The 20,133-nt window shown below is 28.9% G+C and overlaps 2 protein-coding genes and 1 long non-coding RNA gene across 3 annotated transcripts; all 3 read right to left on the bottom strand.

Annotated features, from left to right (window-relative positions):
• Nucleotides 1-262: 262 nt before the first annotated feature.
• Nucleotides 263-14,456, bottom strand: LOC108732706 (rotatin-like). The gene is made up of 29 exons (XM_025977018.1): nt 13,910-14,456; nt 13,649-13,836; nt 13,275-13,597; nt 12,444-12,714; nt 11,737-11,880; nt 11,378-11,608; nt 11,066-11,232; nt 10,379-10,598; nt 9,771-10,026; nt 9,208-9,404; nt 8,947-9,156; nt 8,672-8,887; nt 7,942-8,251; nt 7,680-7,883; nt 7,061-7,334; nt 6,767-6,954; nt 6,060-6,326; nt 5,644-5,888; nt 4,992-5,157; nt 4,720-4,907; nt 4,519-4,642; nt 4,264-4,458; nt 3,875-4,118; nt 3,512-3,708; nt 3,224-3,451; nt 2,102-2,932; nt 1,603-1,814; nt 992-1,262; nt 263-589 (listed from the first exon to the last, which is right to left on the bottom strand). The coding sequence occupies exons 1-29, from the start codon at nt 13,950-13,952 to the stop codon at nt 342-344; spliced, it is 6,858 nt and encodes a 2,285-aa protein (XP_025832803.1). The 5' UTR covers nt 13,953-14,456; the 3' UTR covers nt 263-341.
• A 103-nt stretch (nt 14,457-14,559) lies between these two features.
• On the bottom strand, nt 14,560-14,946 carry LOC108732707. Its single transcript, XR_001937128.1, has 2 exons — nt 14,775-14,946; nt 14,560-14,702 (listed from the first exon to the last, which is right to left on the bottom strand). It is a non-coding gene; the product is annotated as an uncharacterized LOC108732707 (long non-coding RNA).
• A 548-nt stretch (nt 14,947-15,494) lies between these two features.
• Nucleotides 15,495-19,747, bottom strand: LOC108732666 (guanine nucleotide-binding protein subunit alpha homolog). Its single transcript, XM_018463585.2, has 2 exons — nt 19,212-19,747; nt 15,495-17,902 (listed from the first exon to the last, which is right to left on the bottom strand). Exons 1-2 carry the CDS (start codon nt 19,677-19,679, stop codon nt 17,276-17,278), a joined length of 1,095 nt encoding a protein of 364 aa, XP_018319087.1. The 5' UTR covers nt 19,680-19,747; the 3' UTR covers nt 15,495-17,275.
• Nucleotides 19,748-20,133: the final 386 nt, after the last annotated feature.

Genomic DNA, 20,133 nt, shown 5'->3' with positions numbered 1-20,133 from the left:
CTATCAACTCTTTTGAAATTCAAACTCAAAATAATGATAATATTATCATAAAAGACTAAAAGGAAAAATACAAATTTAAGCATCTTCCAATTTTTCATCCAAAACTAAATTTTCATTGTATTAATAAGTATGAGATAATAAAAGTAACAACACATGATATTATTCAGCAGTAAAATTTGATTACCAATCTAAAAATGCCACAAACAATAATTATTCCATAAAAATATTTGATCAAGTCAAATTAAATAAAAATAAAAACCATCAAAAATAGAAATTATATTAAAATTACAATTAAAAAAATACATTTGAAAAATAATAAATTAGTACCAGACGATGTCATGCTAATCGTCCTTTAAAATATCATAAACATACTTCATTTTTTTTAAACTTTCAACATCAACATTCGCATCCGATGTAAAACTTATGCGGTTAATTGAATCTTTTAACAATAAATTAAGACCTGAACATTTAAAAACTAACTTTGCTCTCTGATTATTTGCTGAAAGAGCCCATAAAATAGTGGTTGTAACCGTTTTATCCTCCATGGAACCATTTGACAATTTGTCTTGAAGAACATTTAAAAATTCGCCTAAAAACATGTTTTTTAATAATTTAATCTATTCATCTTAAAAATACACAACTTTTAAAGTCTGTAAAATATCAAAATACATAGAAAAAAAAAGCGAATTACTTTGGTTTGTTTGTCTTATCTAAAATATTTCAATTCAAACATTTCAAATTTTGTTACTATTGACTACAGAAATTTTATTCTTTAGAATTTTCTGAAGTAAATCTTTAAGTGCAATTATATTTTAAAATTTACTTAAGATCAATGTAAAGAACAGCAAACATAAAATTTGAAAGTTTACTATGTCCTTTAGTAAGTGTGTAAGTTTTGTACTAAAGGATACTTTTTTAAAATTTGTAAGACAAATTAATACTGCTAAAGTGAATCGTTTTTAACATTGAATAAAAAAAATTGATAACTTACCACTATTTAATAATTTCGGTCTGTTTAACGAATGAAAAGCGATGTTCTGAAGAACTAACAAAGCTTCATGACTGTATGGTGACCTAGTACCATGAGCAAGGGTTAAAATGGTTGTAAAAGCGTCTTGAGATTTCGTCAAACTTGTCTGTCCTTCATAGTATGTCGTATAAGTTTGTAAAAATCGCATCCACAACAATTCGACCCGATCCCACGGTCTTTGACCTTTGGTCAGGGACGGATGCAAGCGAGAAATGCTTTGATAAATGTTGCTCTAAGAAGTAATTTACGAGTCAACGAAAAGCACAATTAAATGTATATTATACATGTAGATGCATTCATAGAATTAAACAATAAAATAAATATACAGTGTTGATTAATACCAAAAATATAGAAAAAATTACGAATAGGAACAAATTTTTTTAAACACACCTAATAATAAAGACTTCTGTGATTTAAAATGTTTGTTGTTTAATTCTTAACTACGACATTATAGTTGCAATACTTTCTCAAAAATAGAAATATTTAAGAAGTACCAGATTTACAGTAATAGCAAAACACATGGGAATAGAAAAGCTGTATATTCCTATTTTTACAATATGGATATGACTTACCTTGTTAATAGTTTGTCTACATTCTGAAGAAATACAGCAATTCTGTAACAGATGTAAACACAGTTCTAACACATGAAGATCGTGAGTTCTACTAATTTGTTCCATTTCTCTAGTTATTAAAGTTAGCACTTCATTTAGTAAGGATGTGTTGCTCTGGGATTTTCTAGGTCCCGACCCTGCTGCCGAACTTGTAAACGGTAATGTGCAACAGGCTACAAAAAATATACAATAATTATGACTATATTTATAAAGCATACATTCACATTTTTCAAAAATATTATTGCACATAAAAAACAAAGAGTAATTAAGGCAAGAAATATAAAATACTTAAGGTTCACTCTTAAAACCTTCAGTTTAGAAGCAATCTACATATATAGTTTTTAACTAGGGAAAAATAAGATGGTGAGCTATAGTTAGGGTGTATAGTGTACACAATATTTGAGCTTAACATTAGATACATATCAAGTCTGTTTTTTATTTCTGAAACAAACATACAAACCTGTTTCGCAGTCTGCAGTGAATGTACAAAGCATTTTAAGTCCTGCCAACAGTAACCTTTTCTGTATAGTAAACCATAACCAGAACTTATGAGTCAAATCAGCAAGGGCAAGATTTGACGCCAAAATTTTTACGTTTTCGCACCCATACATAAAATTGGTCAGTAAACCAATAAGAGCTTCAACTTCTTTTAGAGCCGGAAGTGTTTTCTTCTTTTTTGCAGTGGTTCGTAAATAATCGACCGACTCTAAACTTAACTTAATATGCAACTCCTTCAAATGAAAGATGACAATTTGTAGGAAGGAGTCTTCCACAGCCTGTTTCTTTGCTTCTTGAGACACGCACAACAAATTTGTCAAGGAATGTATGGTGTTCATTTTTCTTACAATGTTCTTGTTATCTATACTGCTAACTCTATACAGATAAACAAGAATTCTGCACAATTCACTACCTGCAACTGTAGTTTCGCATTTTTCCAAAACTGACACTTTACCGTCATCGGAAAATGACGAAGTGGTGGAACCAACTTCATCTGGAATGTTTCGGAAGTAAAGGTTCTGGAGCAAATTATGTTTTTCTTTATCAGGTCGTTTTGGTCTTTTATTTTTACTCCACAGTAATTCGACAGTGCTTTTCTTATTGTTCGATTTTGCAGAGTTAAGGGGTTCGATATTTTCTAGGTCGTGAACAACAAGTTCTGTTTCAATTATTTGCGTCCTGGAAGTCTTAACCGAATCTAATAGACAACCCCACGAAACTGAAGACGATACTGGGGTTAACACGTCGACCTGAAGAAGCGACGTCAACGAAGTAAGGGCAGAATTTTGTAAATCTGAAAATAAATTTCTGATTGTAAACATCCTAAAGGCATTTGGTGAATATTTCAACAGTTGTTTATAATTATATATTAAATTTTAAATTATCTAGGAACCTTGTAAAACATTTAAGTTACTCCGAAATCTCAATACAAAAATTAATTCAAAATTTAGCTGACAATAAGAATCTGAATTTCTTTTTCTATACTGGTACTTAGTACCAGTTAATATTTCAAAACTACACATACTTCCAATTCGTATCGAAGTATTCTTAATAATTATTTACTTTACATTTCTGAACAACATACCTACTGAATGGTCTGAAAGAATGGCCTCTGAAACAGTTTCCAGAAACTCCTTATTTTCACCCTCGATGAGTAATGAACTAATAATGTTGTGTATATTTTCAGAAATAATAGCTGCATTTTCGTTTTTTTCTTTATTTTCTAGAGCGGTGTTCAACACCGTCCTAATAAGAGTAAATATTTCTTTCCACATTTGATTGCGAAGGAATAGTAGATGGGGCAGATATGTATCTGGGTAAAATATAAATTAATATCAAAAAAGAGCTCAAAGATGTTCAAATTCGAACGTACAATATATGGCCGTGTTTAAAAGTCCTAACAAAAAATGTAGACAGTCTCTGCTATTAATAAGCGAGTAGATGCAGTTTGAATTGCTCTCAACGGCTTTTGTAAGTAAAGAACAAATTGAAATGTTCATCTCCACCAGTTCACAATAATATACTAAATCTTTTGTAGAATTTATTTCCATAGTGGGATTACAAATGCACCTGGAAGTTTTCATTTAGAAACAATTTGGTATTAATCAAATCAAAAGATACATGATTTGTTAAAACTACCTCAGTGAAACACTCATTGGAATATCACTCTTTGTCATGTGATTTGCAAATTGCATTCTATCCTCTGTATGTAACAAATTACAGGTAAAAAGCTTACCGAAAAAACAGTGGTAGAAGTTCAAACTGTTGCAGTTGAGAAACTACAATATCTGGATCTAGCACTAATAAGTTTTGAACCAAACTCGCTAAGTATCGCACAAAACCAGGGGATTTAGGAACAGATTGCATGTCATCCTTATTTAAAGAAGCACTCGAGCTGCTACTGCTACCAGATTCACTTGAAATATTTTTTATCTGACTCAAACTTTTTTTGCTGTTAGCTCTTACATATAAAAACACACCTAAAAAATAAGTTTGGAAATTTTTATTGTCTCTAGAACAGCATAATAAAGACTTCTGTGATTTAAAATTTGTTTGTTGTTTAATTCTTAACTACGACATTATAGTTGCAATACTTTCTCAAAAATAGAAATATTTAAGAAGTACCAGATTTACAGTAATAGCAANAGTTTTGAACCAAACTCGCTAAGTATCGCACAAAACCAGGGGATTTAGGAACAGATTGCATGTCATCCTTATTTAAAGAAGCACTCGAGCTGCTACTGCTACCAGATTCACTTGAAATATTTTTTATCTGACTCAAACTTTTTTTGCTGTTAGCTCTTACATATAAAAACACACCTAAAAAATAAGTTTGGAAATTTTTATTGTCTCTAGAACAGCATTACACTTCTGTCTTACCAGCGCAGCATCTTCGTTTTTCTCTCAAATTTTCTTCTAAAATATATGTCAGAAACTCTTGTATTTCTTTAAATAATTTAAACTCTTCGACCAATAAAAATACAGCAGACGAACAATTAATTTCCTTTGAAGAATGAAGTATAAAAACGTACACAGCATCAAAAGAAATATAATTATTAATTTCTTTATTAAAGGAATTACCTTTTTAATTTTTGTTTGCGTGAGATAGATGGTGACCAAAGCATCTTTAGTATTGTTGGTAGCAATGTGACCTGCAAGGTTTGAGAGCAAATTTCCTGCACTTTCTCTAACAATCGTTGCTTCGTCATGATTCAATAAAATCCCCAATGTGCTCTGCCACAGACCATAGTTGTTTGCCATCCACAACTCTAGAAAAGCAAACAACTACTACATATGTATCTGCTATGATCAAATTTATGTTAATAAACACTTAATCATCTTCTTGTGCGAACCTTTATTGAGTTCTGCAGCAGCTCTTGGCATCATGGACAGCCCTGCTAAAATTTGCAAAGCGGCAGCTCTTAATACAACATCCCTACAATCTCTAAGAGAAAATATCTTTTTCAAACAGTTGCTTTCGTCATCAAAGCTTTCACCTATATAATATGTTTCCCAGCCCTGAAAGTAAAAGAAAAATCAGTCAAATATTTATTGAAAATATGCAGTGAAAGATGTATTTTTAAAATATTCTAATTTTTCATATAAATTTCTTTAGAACCAATACATTCGTTAACAGCATCAAATAATGTCACTGTTCATCTGCCTATTTGTTACTCTTTCTCTTCCTTTAATGAAATTCACTATGCATATAAGGTAAACAGAGCGTAGGAGGATTCTATTACGTTAATTTCAAATGTATAGAATATTGTCTGAATTGTGCCACGAGTAGTACCTATTATTTAATAATTTGTTTTAATTTCTCCCTTTTACTCTCTGTTTTTTCAAGCTCCAACTGTAGGTAGCATGAGTTGAATAGCGCGCGCTTCTCCCACCCTAACTTCCGCTTTGTGCACTTTCGCAAAGTTACTCCCATAATCCTACATACGCATATACTAAGCGTTAAGAAGTCACATATCAAAGATCAACAAATAAATTAAAACTTACCTTAATATTTTGACTTTGCAGTTCAACAAGGAGGTGGTTTAATATTAAAACAGAATGCCTAATTATGCCAATTCCCATCAGAGACAAGGCCGCAGTTTGACCTTTGCCTTCATGAAAAGCAGTAACTAAATCCAAAATAACTCTTACTAAACTTGCTAGGAACTCTTTTGGGTATTCTTTACTTCTACCCCATTCAACAGATCCAGTTAAGTGGACCAAACAAGACAGCTGACAATCCAAAAATGCTACAAAATATTTTAATACTCATCAACAGAGAAAAAAGATACAAAGTAATAAAAAATTACATTTAACAAAGAATCCTTAAGATTAAAGTATTCTGTATTTTCGTTCTATCAGTTGTTACAATGTAAATAATAACAAAAGCACCATAAATAATTAACAAAATATCAGCTTACCCAAATTGTAAAAATATTGCGTTTGACCAGCCTTTAAACTTTCAGTGATTATTTTAATGACATAATTCCAGTTTTTCTGAGCTTCTTCATCTGATTTTTGCTTTTCCTTTAGAATCGATCTGTTTTCTTGGCAAACGCACACAGTTATCAAATTCAAAAGTTCTTGGTGTAAAATTTTTCCATGAGTATCATCCTGAACATTATCTTTTAATATGTTTGGCAAACAATGACATTCGTCTTTCAGAATCGAAACTATCCAGCAGTGTGCTAAAAAAATAATATACGAGCAATTATTTATTTAATTCGGCAAACAAAAATAACAATGAAGTATAGTACAAATAGTAGAACCGTAAAAATAACAATTGCTATTGATTTGTTCACGTTAACGAATGCAATATATAATAAACATCTGTAATTAACAAAATACTAATACATACTCATACACATAAATAGGTATAACAGTAATGTAAAAGAAATTATGAATTTTTATTTCCGAGGATTTTTTATTTTTTGCATAATGACTTTACCTATCGTTATTAAGACTATGTTTTGTAAATAATTCAAAAGGCAAGATACAGGAAAACAAAATACATATTTCCTACATATGAAATTTTATAGAATTGAATTTGAATTATTTACATTGTCCATATTGCATTCATTGCATTTAATAAAATTAAAATAGTATAGTAATAGCAGTAAATATTAACCTGATCCTTTATATAATGGTATTAATACTTGTAAACATTTAAATAAGGCAGTGAGCAAGAATATGTCTCCACCATTGGCTGGAGGTATGTTTAAGAAATGACCTAACGTACCCTCCCACGGCAATATCGAAAATTCGATGTAATCAAAATCTAATAAATCGTAACTGGTGACAAAAGGAGTCAAACAACTAAAAAATAAAACAATACTTGAAACAAAAAGCAAAAGTAAAAAAATATACATCCTCAATAATTGAATTTAAAATGTGTCAAATTAAAAAGGTACTAAAATCTTACCAAATCAACAAATTGATGTCATTAATAATAGTTTTATGGGTCGAGTCAACCTGTATTGCACCAAGGTATTCTTTTAAACAAAAATACAAACTAGAATTTTTTAAAATCTTTAAATCAGTTTCTGTAAGCATTAATACTGAGTTAAACTCCAGGGAATTGGAGCGATTGTACGGCAATTCTTCCCACTTTAAAATATTGTGAATTCCTCCATACCATTCAGCATTCCAGTAAATTTTAAGGGAATTAAGGTTCCACTTGTCCCCAAAAAACACGGCTTAAAATAACAGTATTATATCAGTCCTATCATAAGTTAAAAAAAGAAATTTATTAAAAAGTCAATAAAAAATTTGCTACAATATGGTTCGTACATGAATCTTTCACTTTTCATTTTAATCCAGTTTCAAAATATTGTGGATTTATGTCTTTCTTTCAAGATTACTACAGGGGATAAAGCTGATGTAATTTCAACTGAGGTAAAATATTTTGAAATAAAGGAAATAGTTGGCTAACAATTTTCTTAAACCACATAAGTAGTGTATTTACACTTACATTAATAAATTTTCCCAGTGTCAACATGAAATATAAATAAAAGTCAAACATGCACACATTTGATACTTACGAGCTAAAGCTTCAATAGAGTGACTACTACTTTTCCAGTGTTTATTACACTCGAACGGAATACTTAATTTTTCGAAGAAAAAATGAGGAATTGAAATATCGTAACTTTTAGGATTCCCCAATACATAATCACCAAATATTAGAAAAAAGAGCAATGTGCCGGCATCGACTCTAACTTTCTCCTCAGAATTGAAAGAAAAGAGACCTGTAAATTTCTATATTCTTACACATTTTTCTTTTTATCTAGTAAATTCCAAAAGTACCTCTTAAAATACAAAAATAGGCGTCGATATTGCTTTTAAGTTCCTGTCGAGCTCTCGAACTATACATGCAAAGATTTTTAAGTATAGTTATAGCAGGTACAACACAATCCGGATAAGTTTCAAGATCCTTTTCATTTAAAGCTTTCCCCATAATTTCTAATACAAGTTTTAGACCTTCGTGATCTAAAAACTTGATTTGCAACAAAGGTTCTTCTAACATGACGCTTATTTGTGTCAAAGCAGACCTTTTTATTACAGGTTCTGCAACGTTCGATTTCAAGATATCCAAAATTTGGACAATATTGGCATTCTGTAACAATGGAAGGAAAAGAAAGCATTATATAGCAATTGGCTTGACTACTTCTGTTTTTCGTTTTGATATTTTTTAACAATATTCACTTATTTTATACATATACTAGAGCTTTACATTTTTCGCTTATTACAGGTTTCATACAAAACAATATACAAGGGTCCAAGACAAACTTTTATTTTTAGGGAAAGCTAAAAACCCAATGATTTCCAAAACCTGTGTGTTTTTTAAACTTAAGATATTTAACACAATTTTAACAAACGTATACGTTTCATCTCCAATTTTCAAAAGTCGAAAGCATCAGTTAATCAGTTATGTAAAATATACTATTAAATTAATCAAAACTATAATCAACCACGAAATGGTCCTTTAAATAAGTATCTATGTTAAATAACAATCAGCAAAGGGTCATTACCGTACCTGATAATATTGTCTTGAACTGAAGCATCTGTTTATGTCAAAACGGGGTTGAAATTGGCAAATGGCATTAATATTTCTACCAGTCAAAGAACTAAGTCTTGGTAATAAATTGATAGAATTTGTTTGACTAGAAAGCATCCAAAGTAATCTTGATATCACTTCCTCCCTCATTAAACTGTCTCTCGTAAATAGAATACCAATATTCGTTTTTAAAACCTTAAAATAAATAATCATCAGCTAATTAATTTAATAACAATATTTATTCGTTATCTTACTATAACTTTGGAAATATTTAATGTTTGAGCTGTGTCAGGATCTAACATTCCCAGAACAGTCCTCCCCAAAGGACTCCTCTTACAAACGTGACAAATAAAAACTGGTAAAGTGCCGATAAATATTTCAATTATTTTATTCCAAATTTCTTCTGATACTAGCATTTTGCTTTTCAATAAATATATTAATATTTCTTCGGCATATTTCTGAATCTATAATTACCATTATGAAAAATTAATATGAAGGTACATTAATACACCTACCTCCTTATTGTTGTGATTCATTCCGTAAATAGAAATTTCGGCAAAAATATCACAATTCAGAAGAAAGACAATTTGAAAATGTTCCGATGAAGTAGTAAAAATTGGTCCAACGCATTTAACAACAATCTTATGACATGCTTTGTATATTTCTTCCTGTATATTGACGTCGTTGTAAGCAAGAAGTTTCAAAATTATTCCTAAATTTGAAACACAAAAATAAGAAAACAATTGACTTTAAACAATACTAAGACGTAGACAACATTACTTATGCTTAACATTACCAAGAACATATTTTTTTTACATCGGAACGTAATAGAAACAAAGTTTAGTGATCATAAAATAGGTCTAGACTAGAATAGTTATTAAACTATCTCTGGAGATACCCCACAGAAAAATTTATATATATATATATATATACATAAATTTCTTATACTAAACCTCGTTCAAAGATAAAACGACTGATCTAATAACTGTTCCTAGATAGATTCTTGTTTCCTTATACATATAATCTGCTCTTACTTTAACGTATATAACAAAAATATAATTTTCTAAGTAAAACGTACCTTGTGCTTTTGTCATTAACTCTTCTTCGTTAATGCGGTTTTTTTGAGAACACATAAACACGAACTTTTTAATAAAATTCATATTTCTGTGCAAATCCAAACAACTGACCCCTTCATCTGCTAGATCAATTGCTAATGGCATTGAAAGATCTTTATAGTGTTTCAAGAATTTTATTGAAGCAGTTACCGAACGATAAATTGAAGAAGCTTCTTTATATTTTCTCACAGATGTCGATTTGAATGAATCTTGAAATTTCTACGAATTAAATATAAATAAACTGAAATGGGTTTGGGCTGGGGTTTTTCCAAAAATATATATTTAACAATACAAACAAAACAGAAACTTAAAAATGATTTTAGTTTAGCTTAAGTAAAACACAATACTCAAAGGCTTTTAGTGCCATCTAATGTGAAATTGATCTTATCAGGCTGGTAGGTCGTGATAAATACTAAAAATTAAATCTGTTAGACACTTCGTCACGTCTGGTAGATTTGATTCCCATTATCAACCACAGTTAGGAGCCCGGAAAACATCAATTCTTCATTAAATTCTTTTTAGTATCGTGCAAATAATCAATATTAAAAAATATAATTTAAAAACCAATTACCTGTACATATAGCAATACGGCACTATGAACTTTAGGATAAAGTTGAGCAAGCATGGCATCTGAAAGGCTATTCACTAAAGCAGTTTTTAGACTATTTGGCAAAATAAGTTCCACTTCATTGTCAGGCATTACATTATTTAACATTTTTATACAATTACAGAGCAAATGTAAATACATCACTCTCAAAATTTTATCCTCTTCATTAGTTACAACTGCTACCCTTAAATATTAAAACAATTTAATTTATTTAATTTGATAAAGTGCGAAAAAGCACAATTATGATCAAGTTAAAACGATATTAATTACAAGAAATAAACAATAAAATATTATTATTTACTTAATACATAATCATAAATATTAAGTTGGCAAAGCATTTCTTGTAATTAAGTTATTTAGTCAGTAATACAAAAGAAACACACCCCTATGAAACTTTTACTTCGATTTTATGTAGTCTATTAAATTATATTAAATTTTGGAGTGGATTTTGTATGTTTCTTTAGAAAAACGGTTTTTTTATTTTTTTAATTTTATTACTATTTTAAAATGTTACCTGAAGTAATTTAAGGTAATAAGTCTACCAAAACTATTCGAAAATGATCTCTCTACATACCCAACTTTCTTTACAGTGAAAAATTAACGACAGAAATATAAAAATAATTTAATAATGTGCTTTGCATTAATATTTACCTTAGATACTCCAACGCTTCACCATACTTAACCAAAGCATCGTTTAGTTTGAAAAGTACATCTTCAACATTTTTGACATGTTTTTGATACCAGACTTCCGGAGAAATGCACATATTCAATAAATCAATAGATTTATTTATTACAAAAAAAGTTTTGTATATTTTTGCCTAAAAATTAAAAACATTTCAGTATAATTAAACTTTCGAAACTGTAGAATGGGTGAAAAATTTATAAATATATTTAAATGCTCCTCATAATATTAGTAAAAATTGTACTCAAATACTGTTTCTTTTTTAGAAATGAAGTACTTACATAGTTGTTGGTTTTGTTAACCTTTTCTTCTAATTCTACAGAAAATTTCCTAGTTAATTCAAAACAACTGGTTAGAACATCGCAACAAAAATCAGGAACTTTGAACTGATTAACACTATTAACATTATCTTCAATAACACATTCATTATCCGATGTAGAATCAGTAATAATACTCGCAGTATATGAAGAATATTTGTCAGGATCAGGTACAAATTTTCCAATTTCCAACGCCTCAAAAGTATAATTTATTTGTTATAAAACATGCTGCATTTATTCGTTTAATTGTAGCCATAAAAGTCAGTATTTATAGGAAACCGTGTTTTATTATTAAACTGATTATTTATTTAGTGTTTTCTTACCTCGGTATGTTTTAATGTAAACGTATTTGGATCGCTTAACAATTCAATTCTAGTAATCATGTTGCTTATTAATTTGTAGAAACAATTCAAAATTGCTATTTGAAATCGACTAGAGGTAGTTTTCTTTATATACACCAAAAAACGCTGAAATTAATGCATTTAAAGATATTAAAGAGAACTTCAATGTACAAATTCAGAAGAAATTTTTAAGTAAACAAGCCTCATAATTTACAAAAATTTCCTTATCTACGACATTTAATAAAACTTACTTCAATTACTAGTAGACATTAGTCCAAAAACTTATTTCGTTTAGCATTGTTATTTTTAAAGTTAACTGATATCAAACTGATTGTGAATAATATTGGTAACAAATAAAGAAACAAATTACTATTTATCAAAGTTTATTTTAAATTTCTGCTGAGTTCCTTTTGGCAGTTATACCAATATTAAAAAGAAACTGTGTTCTCTCAAGAAATAACTGCTGAAAACAAATGTCAGGAATTTAATAAACTTTGTGAAGTTATTTCAACTTGTTTCTTTATTCGTATACAAGATTATACTTATTCATATAAAAATGGAATGACCACAACTAGCCTGTTTCATATAAAAAACAACCACTTTAGATACAAAAAGCTACTACTGACTAGTTGATTTTAAAAATTGAAAATAAAAATATTAATAAAAGTAGAATATAAATATAAACATACAGAAACTATTACTGGTCTTTGAAGAAACACTTCTGGTGGAAAATCTTGCAACATAACATCTTTAAAAAAGTCACAAGTATGTAATAAGACTGAAGGGTCAGATGGATTTTGTAAAGATTCTTCTACAGATGACAAAACATGCCTATCTGAATTCACTAAAGGAATCCACCCTATGAAAATTAATGGTTCCTTACAATGATCATTGGCTTTGTTTTTATTAGATTCTAATTCTTCATTTTCATCAATTGATCCATTGTTTATTATTGGATTACTATAAAAAAAGGAAATATTACAAAATAGACATAGAACAACGAATTGTTCTTAAAGAAGACTACTGAGATTCCTATATGGAGCAAGCTGTAGATGGATAAGCACCACTTTGCAGTGGATTGAATTAAACTTTAAAGTAATTATTTTGCATTTAATTCAAGATTCATAAGATAATAAAGAAATATGATAAAAACAGTTTAAATTAAAACGTAAGTACTGATGTCTTCTTGAAATTAAACATATTGGGATGGTATCCTGGTATGAAGGGGATTTAAGAGATAGACATGCATCTATTCTGACATGTGTGATCATTTACAGTGGCACCTCATGTTTTCCACCTGTAGTATTTGCAGTTCATTACCATCAGCATCATCATTTTATCCATTAAACACACTCATGTCATGTGAACACTTTCTTGCTCACTTCTTCTATACAGGCTAATCTCAGTAGTTTTCCTTTTTTAATCTAAATCCTTCAGTGAGAAAAACGAATTCCACTGAAAAGTAAGAACTCCACACATTAATTAATATCTTAAGCCCAAAAGTATAAAATTTTTCATACTGTGCATCCCCATTTAGTGACGAAGTTCCTTCTTGAAAAACAATGCCTGTAATTGGAGTTGCAATGTTACCAATGTTATGATCTGTTTCTTGATATACACTTCCATCTTCTGATCTATAACTAAGGGGTACATTACTTATTAAGGGTGGAACCTGTCCAATTTTCTCATTCTCATTTTCTTGTTGAACTGTTGAATTCACATGATCAATAATGCTATCGATTAGGCTGTAATTTCTTAATTGAATGACTGACTTAATTTTTTTCAATTCTGTAATTAACTTGTTAACACCATAGTGTTTGGCAAGAGTGGTGCCGCTATCTGTCTAAAATAAGTATACCTCAGTAATGAAATTGTAACTAAGAAGAAAAGTTACTTCAAGGATCCTTTTTATAAGCTTTAAAACATCTAGTTCATTATTAACAGGTTCAAAAGTAAACCATTGAAAAAGTTTAAAAAGGATTTCTTTGCTTCTGGCGAGATCATTGTCATAAATAAAACCATGATTAAGTTTGGAAATTATATTTTCTAAGGCTCTAATTCGTATTTCTTCAATTTGATGACCTATGTAATAAAATAAAATTTAAATTGAGGTTAGATTTTTAACGGTTTTCATTTTTCATAAGAGTTGCCTTACCTAATTTTTCAATATGAACGGAAGATATGTAATGCTCACTCATGATAACTCTAATATTAAATTTTCCAAATAATTCACATCACTGTATTTTTCTTTCATTATGACAAATATTTACATTATATTCATACACTTATTGTTATTGTTTACATCATTTTTTACGTTCTATAACTCCCGCCAGGTTCAAAGTTTTAAACTTGTAGTGTTTATATAAATGCTGCTGTAACTTTAGCTACAAAGTGGTCAACAAAACAAATTCTGCAATTACATAAAGCCACAAAATTTAAATTAGAAATAATTGATGGTTTTGGTACTTAATCTCCATCTCCATATACTCGTAACTGCCACAAAATGATTGACCACGATATTAAATGGCAAAACATAAAAAGTTTATAAAGATCATCTGGAGTGTTAATATCAAATTGAAGTAAATTTTCTACTAGTTGTCGAAAAAGTAGTAAAACTTCAAATATAAAATTCATTTCATACTGGAAAATTCAAAATTTTACACTTGTAATTTAACGTATACTAACGAATAATTTAATATTTATTGACAGTTGCATTTAAAAATATATAATTAGTCATTAAATGCGATTTTATAAAACTTTTAGTTTTTTAAAAGTACTATAAACTATATTTTCTAAATGCTACACTGCTAAACAAACGTTTAATAATTCAAAATATGCAGATATAGAATCATTTTATAATAAACAGAGCAGAATATGTCTTAATGAGAATGTAACATACAGAATAGGATACACGCATCTTTCTGAGATGTTTCATAGACTTTTTTTATCTGTAAAAGTAATTAACGGTGCAAGTTATTCGAAAAAATATTTTATATATGTATATAGAATAACAGACATACATGTTAAGTTTCCACAAAATAATTGTCCAAGAAAATAAATGGCAGAAAGCAAATAATTTATACAGATCTTCTGGCGTTTTTAGATCATATTGAAATATGCTGCGAAATATTTGCATAATATGATTAAGATAATCCATTTAAGCATAATACCTATTATGCAATCGGTATTCAATACACCGCGTTTCATTAAAATAAAAAAAAAATATCTACGCAGTAAGCCACTTTGATTTAGCAATAAAAGATCATTATAATTATTAAGTTTTTAGCATGTATTGTAAATGTTTATTGGTTATACTTTCTTTGAATGCAATTGTTTCACGAAAATACATATATTTATAAAGCGCTCGCTTCGGTCACGCACGCGTTACCATTCGTTACGCACTCTTTTTAAATGAATGTATAATGTTGGGACCCTTATTTTGATATAGGTCACAGATGCAAACAGTACTTCAGAACAACTATTAAGTATACAGATAATTAGATTTTTATGTCGGTACATACGCTTCATCTTTTAACTTTAGTTGATCCTATAAATAAATGGAATATTTTTAAAATTCAATACATCTAAAATCTTATGAAAAATTCTAAATCTTTTTTTAAAGTTCTTAGCAGTAGAGCAAGCTCAGAAATTTAACGAGTTTTTCAGTTAATTAAGGAGAGTAAGAAATACAAGTATTTTGAATGAATAAAATATTTACATTTTTTTTATTAACAATTAATTACAAAAATATGCCTAAGCCAGAATCTACACTTCCTTATTTACAATAAATTATTTAACAAAAATACAATACCTACACACAAAATGGTCTAAAAAGTATTATCAAATGCAAGTGCGATATTTTAATTACATATCATACCTAAAACATAATACTTAATAAGGCACAAATTATACAAATGCGAGTCTTTTAAAAGATACTGAGATGACGACATACTTTACTTACATCTTTTTTTAAAAAAGAAGTACGTAGTTCGTTTCAGATCTTTTATGACATTTTATACACAATATAATGATAAATATTGGAATAGTTTTGGAATAAAGTACTTACAAATAATAAAAAATAAATTGGTCTTTTACAATATTTACTTTTTTTGGTACGACAACCAGCCTCATTAAAAATACACTATTTTTAAATTGATTTGCTACAAATAAAAAGAAAATATTAGTGCGTTAAAACACTTTCAAATGTTTAAAAAAATGTTTATGGGGTTGGTAATACGAGTTAGCAGCACAATACACAAATATGTTATAAGCAATAAAATGCTTAATATTACTTTAAATAAGTGACTTTTTATGTATTATTATAAACTGCAATATAAATTATCACAAATATATTAGTATAAAAGCTAAGTGTATAAAAAATAAACCAGTTGTTTAAGGCACTTTACACATATAATTATTAGTTATGTAGAAGTAATACAAAAACACGTTTTCAAAAAGCTACCAATAGTCATGAATGAGCAACTTTTCATTATTGAAAACAATGTCAAAGCTCAAGCGAAAATGGTGAAGTGAGTTTTAATAGACAAATTTCGATATAAAATAAAATAGAATGCAGAAAAACTTTTTATATGCATGCTCAAAATAAAATGTATTGGATACAAATAATATTGACGAAGACTATATTACATACTGTATTTTGAAATTTTGGCTTTATTGAACATCCTTCATAATGCAGTAAAGATAACCATTCCATTACGAAAATTAATTCTTAACAAAATTTAAAACATCAACCTGTTCGGTATGCTTTGTTACAAAAATATTCCTTTTTAAGAAAAGTTTTTATTGCAAAGGATTATATCTTTTTTTGAGATTCATGTGTCCGTATAGATTAAAATTTAATTATCAAAAAGTCATTAAATGCCAAATATCATTCAGTCTCTAAATATCAATGAAAAAAAGACAATGTTTAACTCATCCCCAGTCAGTGTCCTTTAACATAATTGGAGATCGTAAATGAATAACAAAAATATGAGTGTATTTTTTGCTCCCTTCAAGCAACATTAATTACCCTGTTTGTGGTCACTTTATATGTGTCGAAAGCTGTATATACATAAAAAAGAGTTAATCGTCTTACCTAGAAAAAAGTTTTAAATATTATATTACATTCATTAGCTGGTATATGTCAGTCTTAAATAAAAAAATATCCATATATAACAATTATATATATATATATGTAATAAAATATATGTACATACATACAGACATACAAACATACAACGGTTGAGTTGTTCATCAGAGACACAGCCTAAAATTAAAAAATACCAGTCCAGGAACCAGATAGTTTGACTCTCGGAAATATTTGGAATTCATAAACTGAACTTAACGAAAACCTACTATATTTTCTTTATATTACTGGGAGAAAAATTCAAAATACGTAAAAAAAAATGGGTGAGATTCTTAAGTTTGAAAATTTTTTAGCTTTTTATATCCCTTAATATTTCACGAGTAGATCTTTTTTTAACTCCCAGTTTCTGGACTATACAATGCAAAAAAAAAATAATCATTGAAGCATTAGAATTTCGAGATTCCTGGTGAGTATTGTGTCTTTGACAGAATTGAACACGACCTTGATGTTTTCCGTGTCCACAGCCGTTGTATAGTGATGATAAAGCGCCTTTTTCGGATCACGTTTGACCCCGGTGAACATAGCTAAAATAAACTTTTGAACGTCTTGTATCGAGTGAGAATTGCCGGAAAATTGGGGGAAGTACCAACGAATATCCGTTTCAGGATTCGCGACCTTCTTTAACAATAGATCATATTTGTTTAAAAAAAGTATAATGGACACGTTTTTGAACACTCGGTGGTTGATTATCGTATCGAAAATATCTTTGGATTCTTCTAACCTGTTTGTTTTCCGATCTTCTAATAAGACCTGATCGAATTCTGAAGACGAAACTAAAAAGAGTATTGACGTGACGGAGTCGAAGCACTGGAACCACTTTTGTCGCTGTGACCTTTGACCGCCTACATCTACAAATAGGAATGGGACTTTGTTTATGGGAATGACAAACTCGGTTATGCCTTTGGTTGCTTTTCGACAATGCAATATGTCTTGGTTGGTTGGGATGAAATCGTAGCGTGATATTCGATCCAAATTGTTGAAAAAATATTCAACGGAATCACTCTGAAATCAGAAATGCATAAACATTAGTAAAATTTAGTACTGGACATACTTCAAGAGCACGATTATTTAATCTTTATGGATCTTTAATACAATTAAAAATGTAACGTCATTTTATTATGTAAAATTTCAATTCAATTCATGGTAAGAAATTGATGCTCTGTGTTTATGAAGAACTAAAAAGTAAATTAAATAAAAATAAAGCAATACTTTGCTTAGTTTTACTATAATGATAAGTACCACAAAGTAGCACAGTGGAAAGTTTAAGTAAAACTTTAATAAAATAAAGACTACCTTATATCTTTCCTGTTAAATACATATAAGTACACTTTTTAGAAAAAGAAATGAAATAAAGCTAAGAGGCAGTAATTAAAATAAAGGCAGGCTACTTTATGGATCATTTACATCTGAGATTTTTAGAATAAAGTTTTTCGGATAGAAATTTTTTTATGTATGTTGGAATTTTTTAAAAGCATCATTTTCTCCCCTGTTTTATATCTTCATAAAAAATTAACACAAAGAAGAATTACCCTTTTTAAAATGTAAGTTACATTCAGCATTTAGGTAGGTATACGAGCATGTACCTATACTTTTTTGATCACACTGAAATATTTTAAAATAATTAAACTGACTTTTGAATTTTGTTAAGATTTGGGTGGTAATTTTGTAGCATTTTTAAAAAACAGTTACATATTATATTTCACATCATCAGCCAAAACATTTCATAAACATCATAATAGTCTTTTCTCTGTTTACTGTATGATTCATCAACACAATTTAAATTAAAACAATATGAAATCAATTTATACTTAATTAATGATTACTTGTCTAAATCAATGCTTCATTATATCACATGTATGAACTTATGTTATAATAACATAAATATTTAAAAATGTTTAATACGTTTTCTTGAACTATATTACTACATAATACCTACAATTCATCTGACATTTGTCAAATTGTATCAATCTACATAATATATTTATTAAAAACGGTATATTTCTTTTTAGCTACATTTTATTGACACCATTAAAGACATATTTTACTGTTGAGTCTTTTTCAAACTTAATGATTATTAACTGAGTTACACAATTTGCCTTTGTGTAACATTTGAAGCAAGCTTCGTACTTTACATACAATAACAATAATTTTTTCAGTTTTATCAGACAGTAGGTACCTATTATTTATCAGTAAATAGTACAATTTGGAAAGCAAAGAAAACAAAAATTACTTAATATGATTATAAAGTAACAACTTCTCTTTTGTTAATATTAAAGCTTACAAAATACAAGTAAAAACAACTAATACTTACAAGTTGAAATTCTCGTCTTCTGTCAAAGGCTCTTTTAATGCCAGAGTCTTTCCATAATTTGGCAACTAAAGGTGAATAATTTGCAAAGAGTATCGCATCAAGCACCGTTGGATTTTCACATTCTAGCAATCTTTTACCTATTTCAGAATTACTGTAGTCTTCCCAGGGTATATCGAGTTTGTCACGTGCATCAACAAGAACTCTCATTCCCCGAACTATATTTTGATAAATATCCTGTTGATATTCTTTAACTAATTCATATTCGAACTTAGGTCCGTGTATTATTCTCATTTGCTTCAGAAATGTCGATTTTCCACTCTCCCCAGCACCCAGTAGCAGCAACTTCACTTGGCGTTTTAAAGCCTGTTTATCTTTTTCAATCATTTTATCAATTTCTTGACTTTTATATCGTTGTTCTAGTTCTTCCGGACTAAACTTAAACCTCAAACAACACGGGCAGGACCACATTTTTCATAAACCTAAGAAAAATGAAATAACCTTTCTTTAATAAAAACTACATCATCTTTGCAGACCTACTACGCTTGCGCAGTGAGTAAGCGTCATGAACAGGCGCTCGTTGCAAATAAATAAACTAACAAAATAAACATAGGGGGATAATTTCCAAAATCAGTTTTTTATTATTTAAACCGTTTTTCAGTATTGCGAAAGAGGTATTTAAACATTTAAATGCTTTGTTTATACTTGGATGCAAAAAAGAAAAATAAACTGGTTCTTCAATTGCTACATTCATAATTTCACTAAAATTGCATATATTTTTTTAAGAAATCTTATTTGAAATACGAAGTATTTTTAACAGGTGCATTCTAATCAATGTCTTCTCTCAAAATTATAAAAAAGAAGAAAATTATAATTTTTAGTAAATGTATTCTGGGTTGTATAACTTTTACCTCGTATCTTGGCA

The sequence above is a fragment of the Agrilus planipennis genome, unplaced genomic scaffold (assembly GCF_000699045.2).
Source record: "Agrilus planipennis isolate EAB-ADULT unplaced genomic scaffold, Apla_2.0 scaffold56, whole genome shotgun sequence".
Lineage (NCBI taxonomy): Eukaryota > Metazoa > Arthropoda > Insecta > Coleoptera > Buprestidae > Agrilus > Agrilus planipennis.
This window is presented reverse-complemented; position numbering and strand designations above follow the sequence as displayed.

Excerpts from the sequence above, each read along its gene's own strand:
- LOC108732666 (XM_018463585.2), bottom strand. The coding sequence starts at position 19,679 with ATGTGGTCCTGCCCGTGTTGTTTGAGGTTTAAGTTTAGTCCGGAAGAA. Across the intron at positions 17,903-19,211 it reads GAAGACGAGAATTTCAACTT|AGTGATTCCGTTGAATATTT; the intron begins GTAAGTATTAGT and ends TTCTGATTTCAG.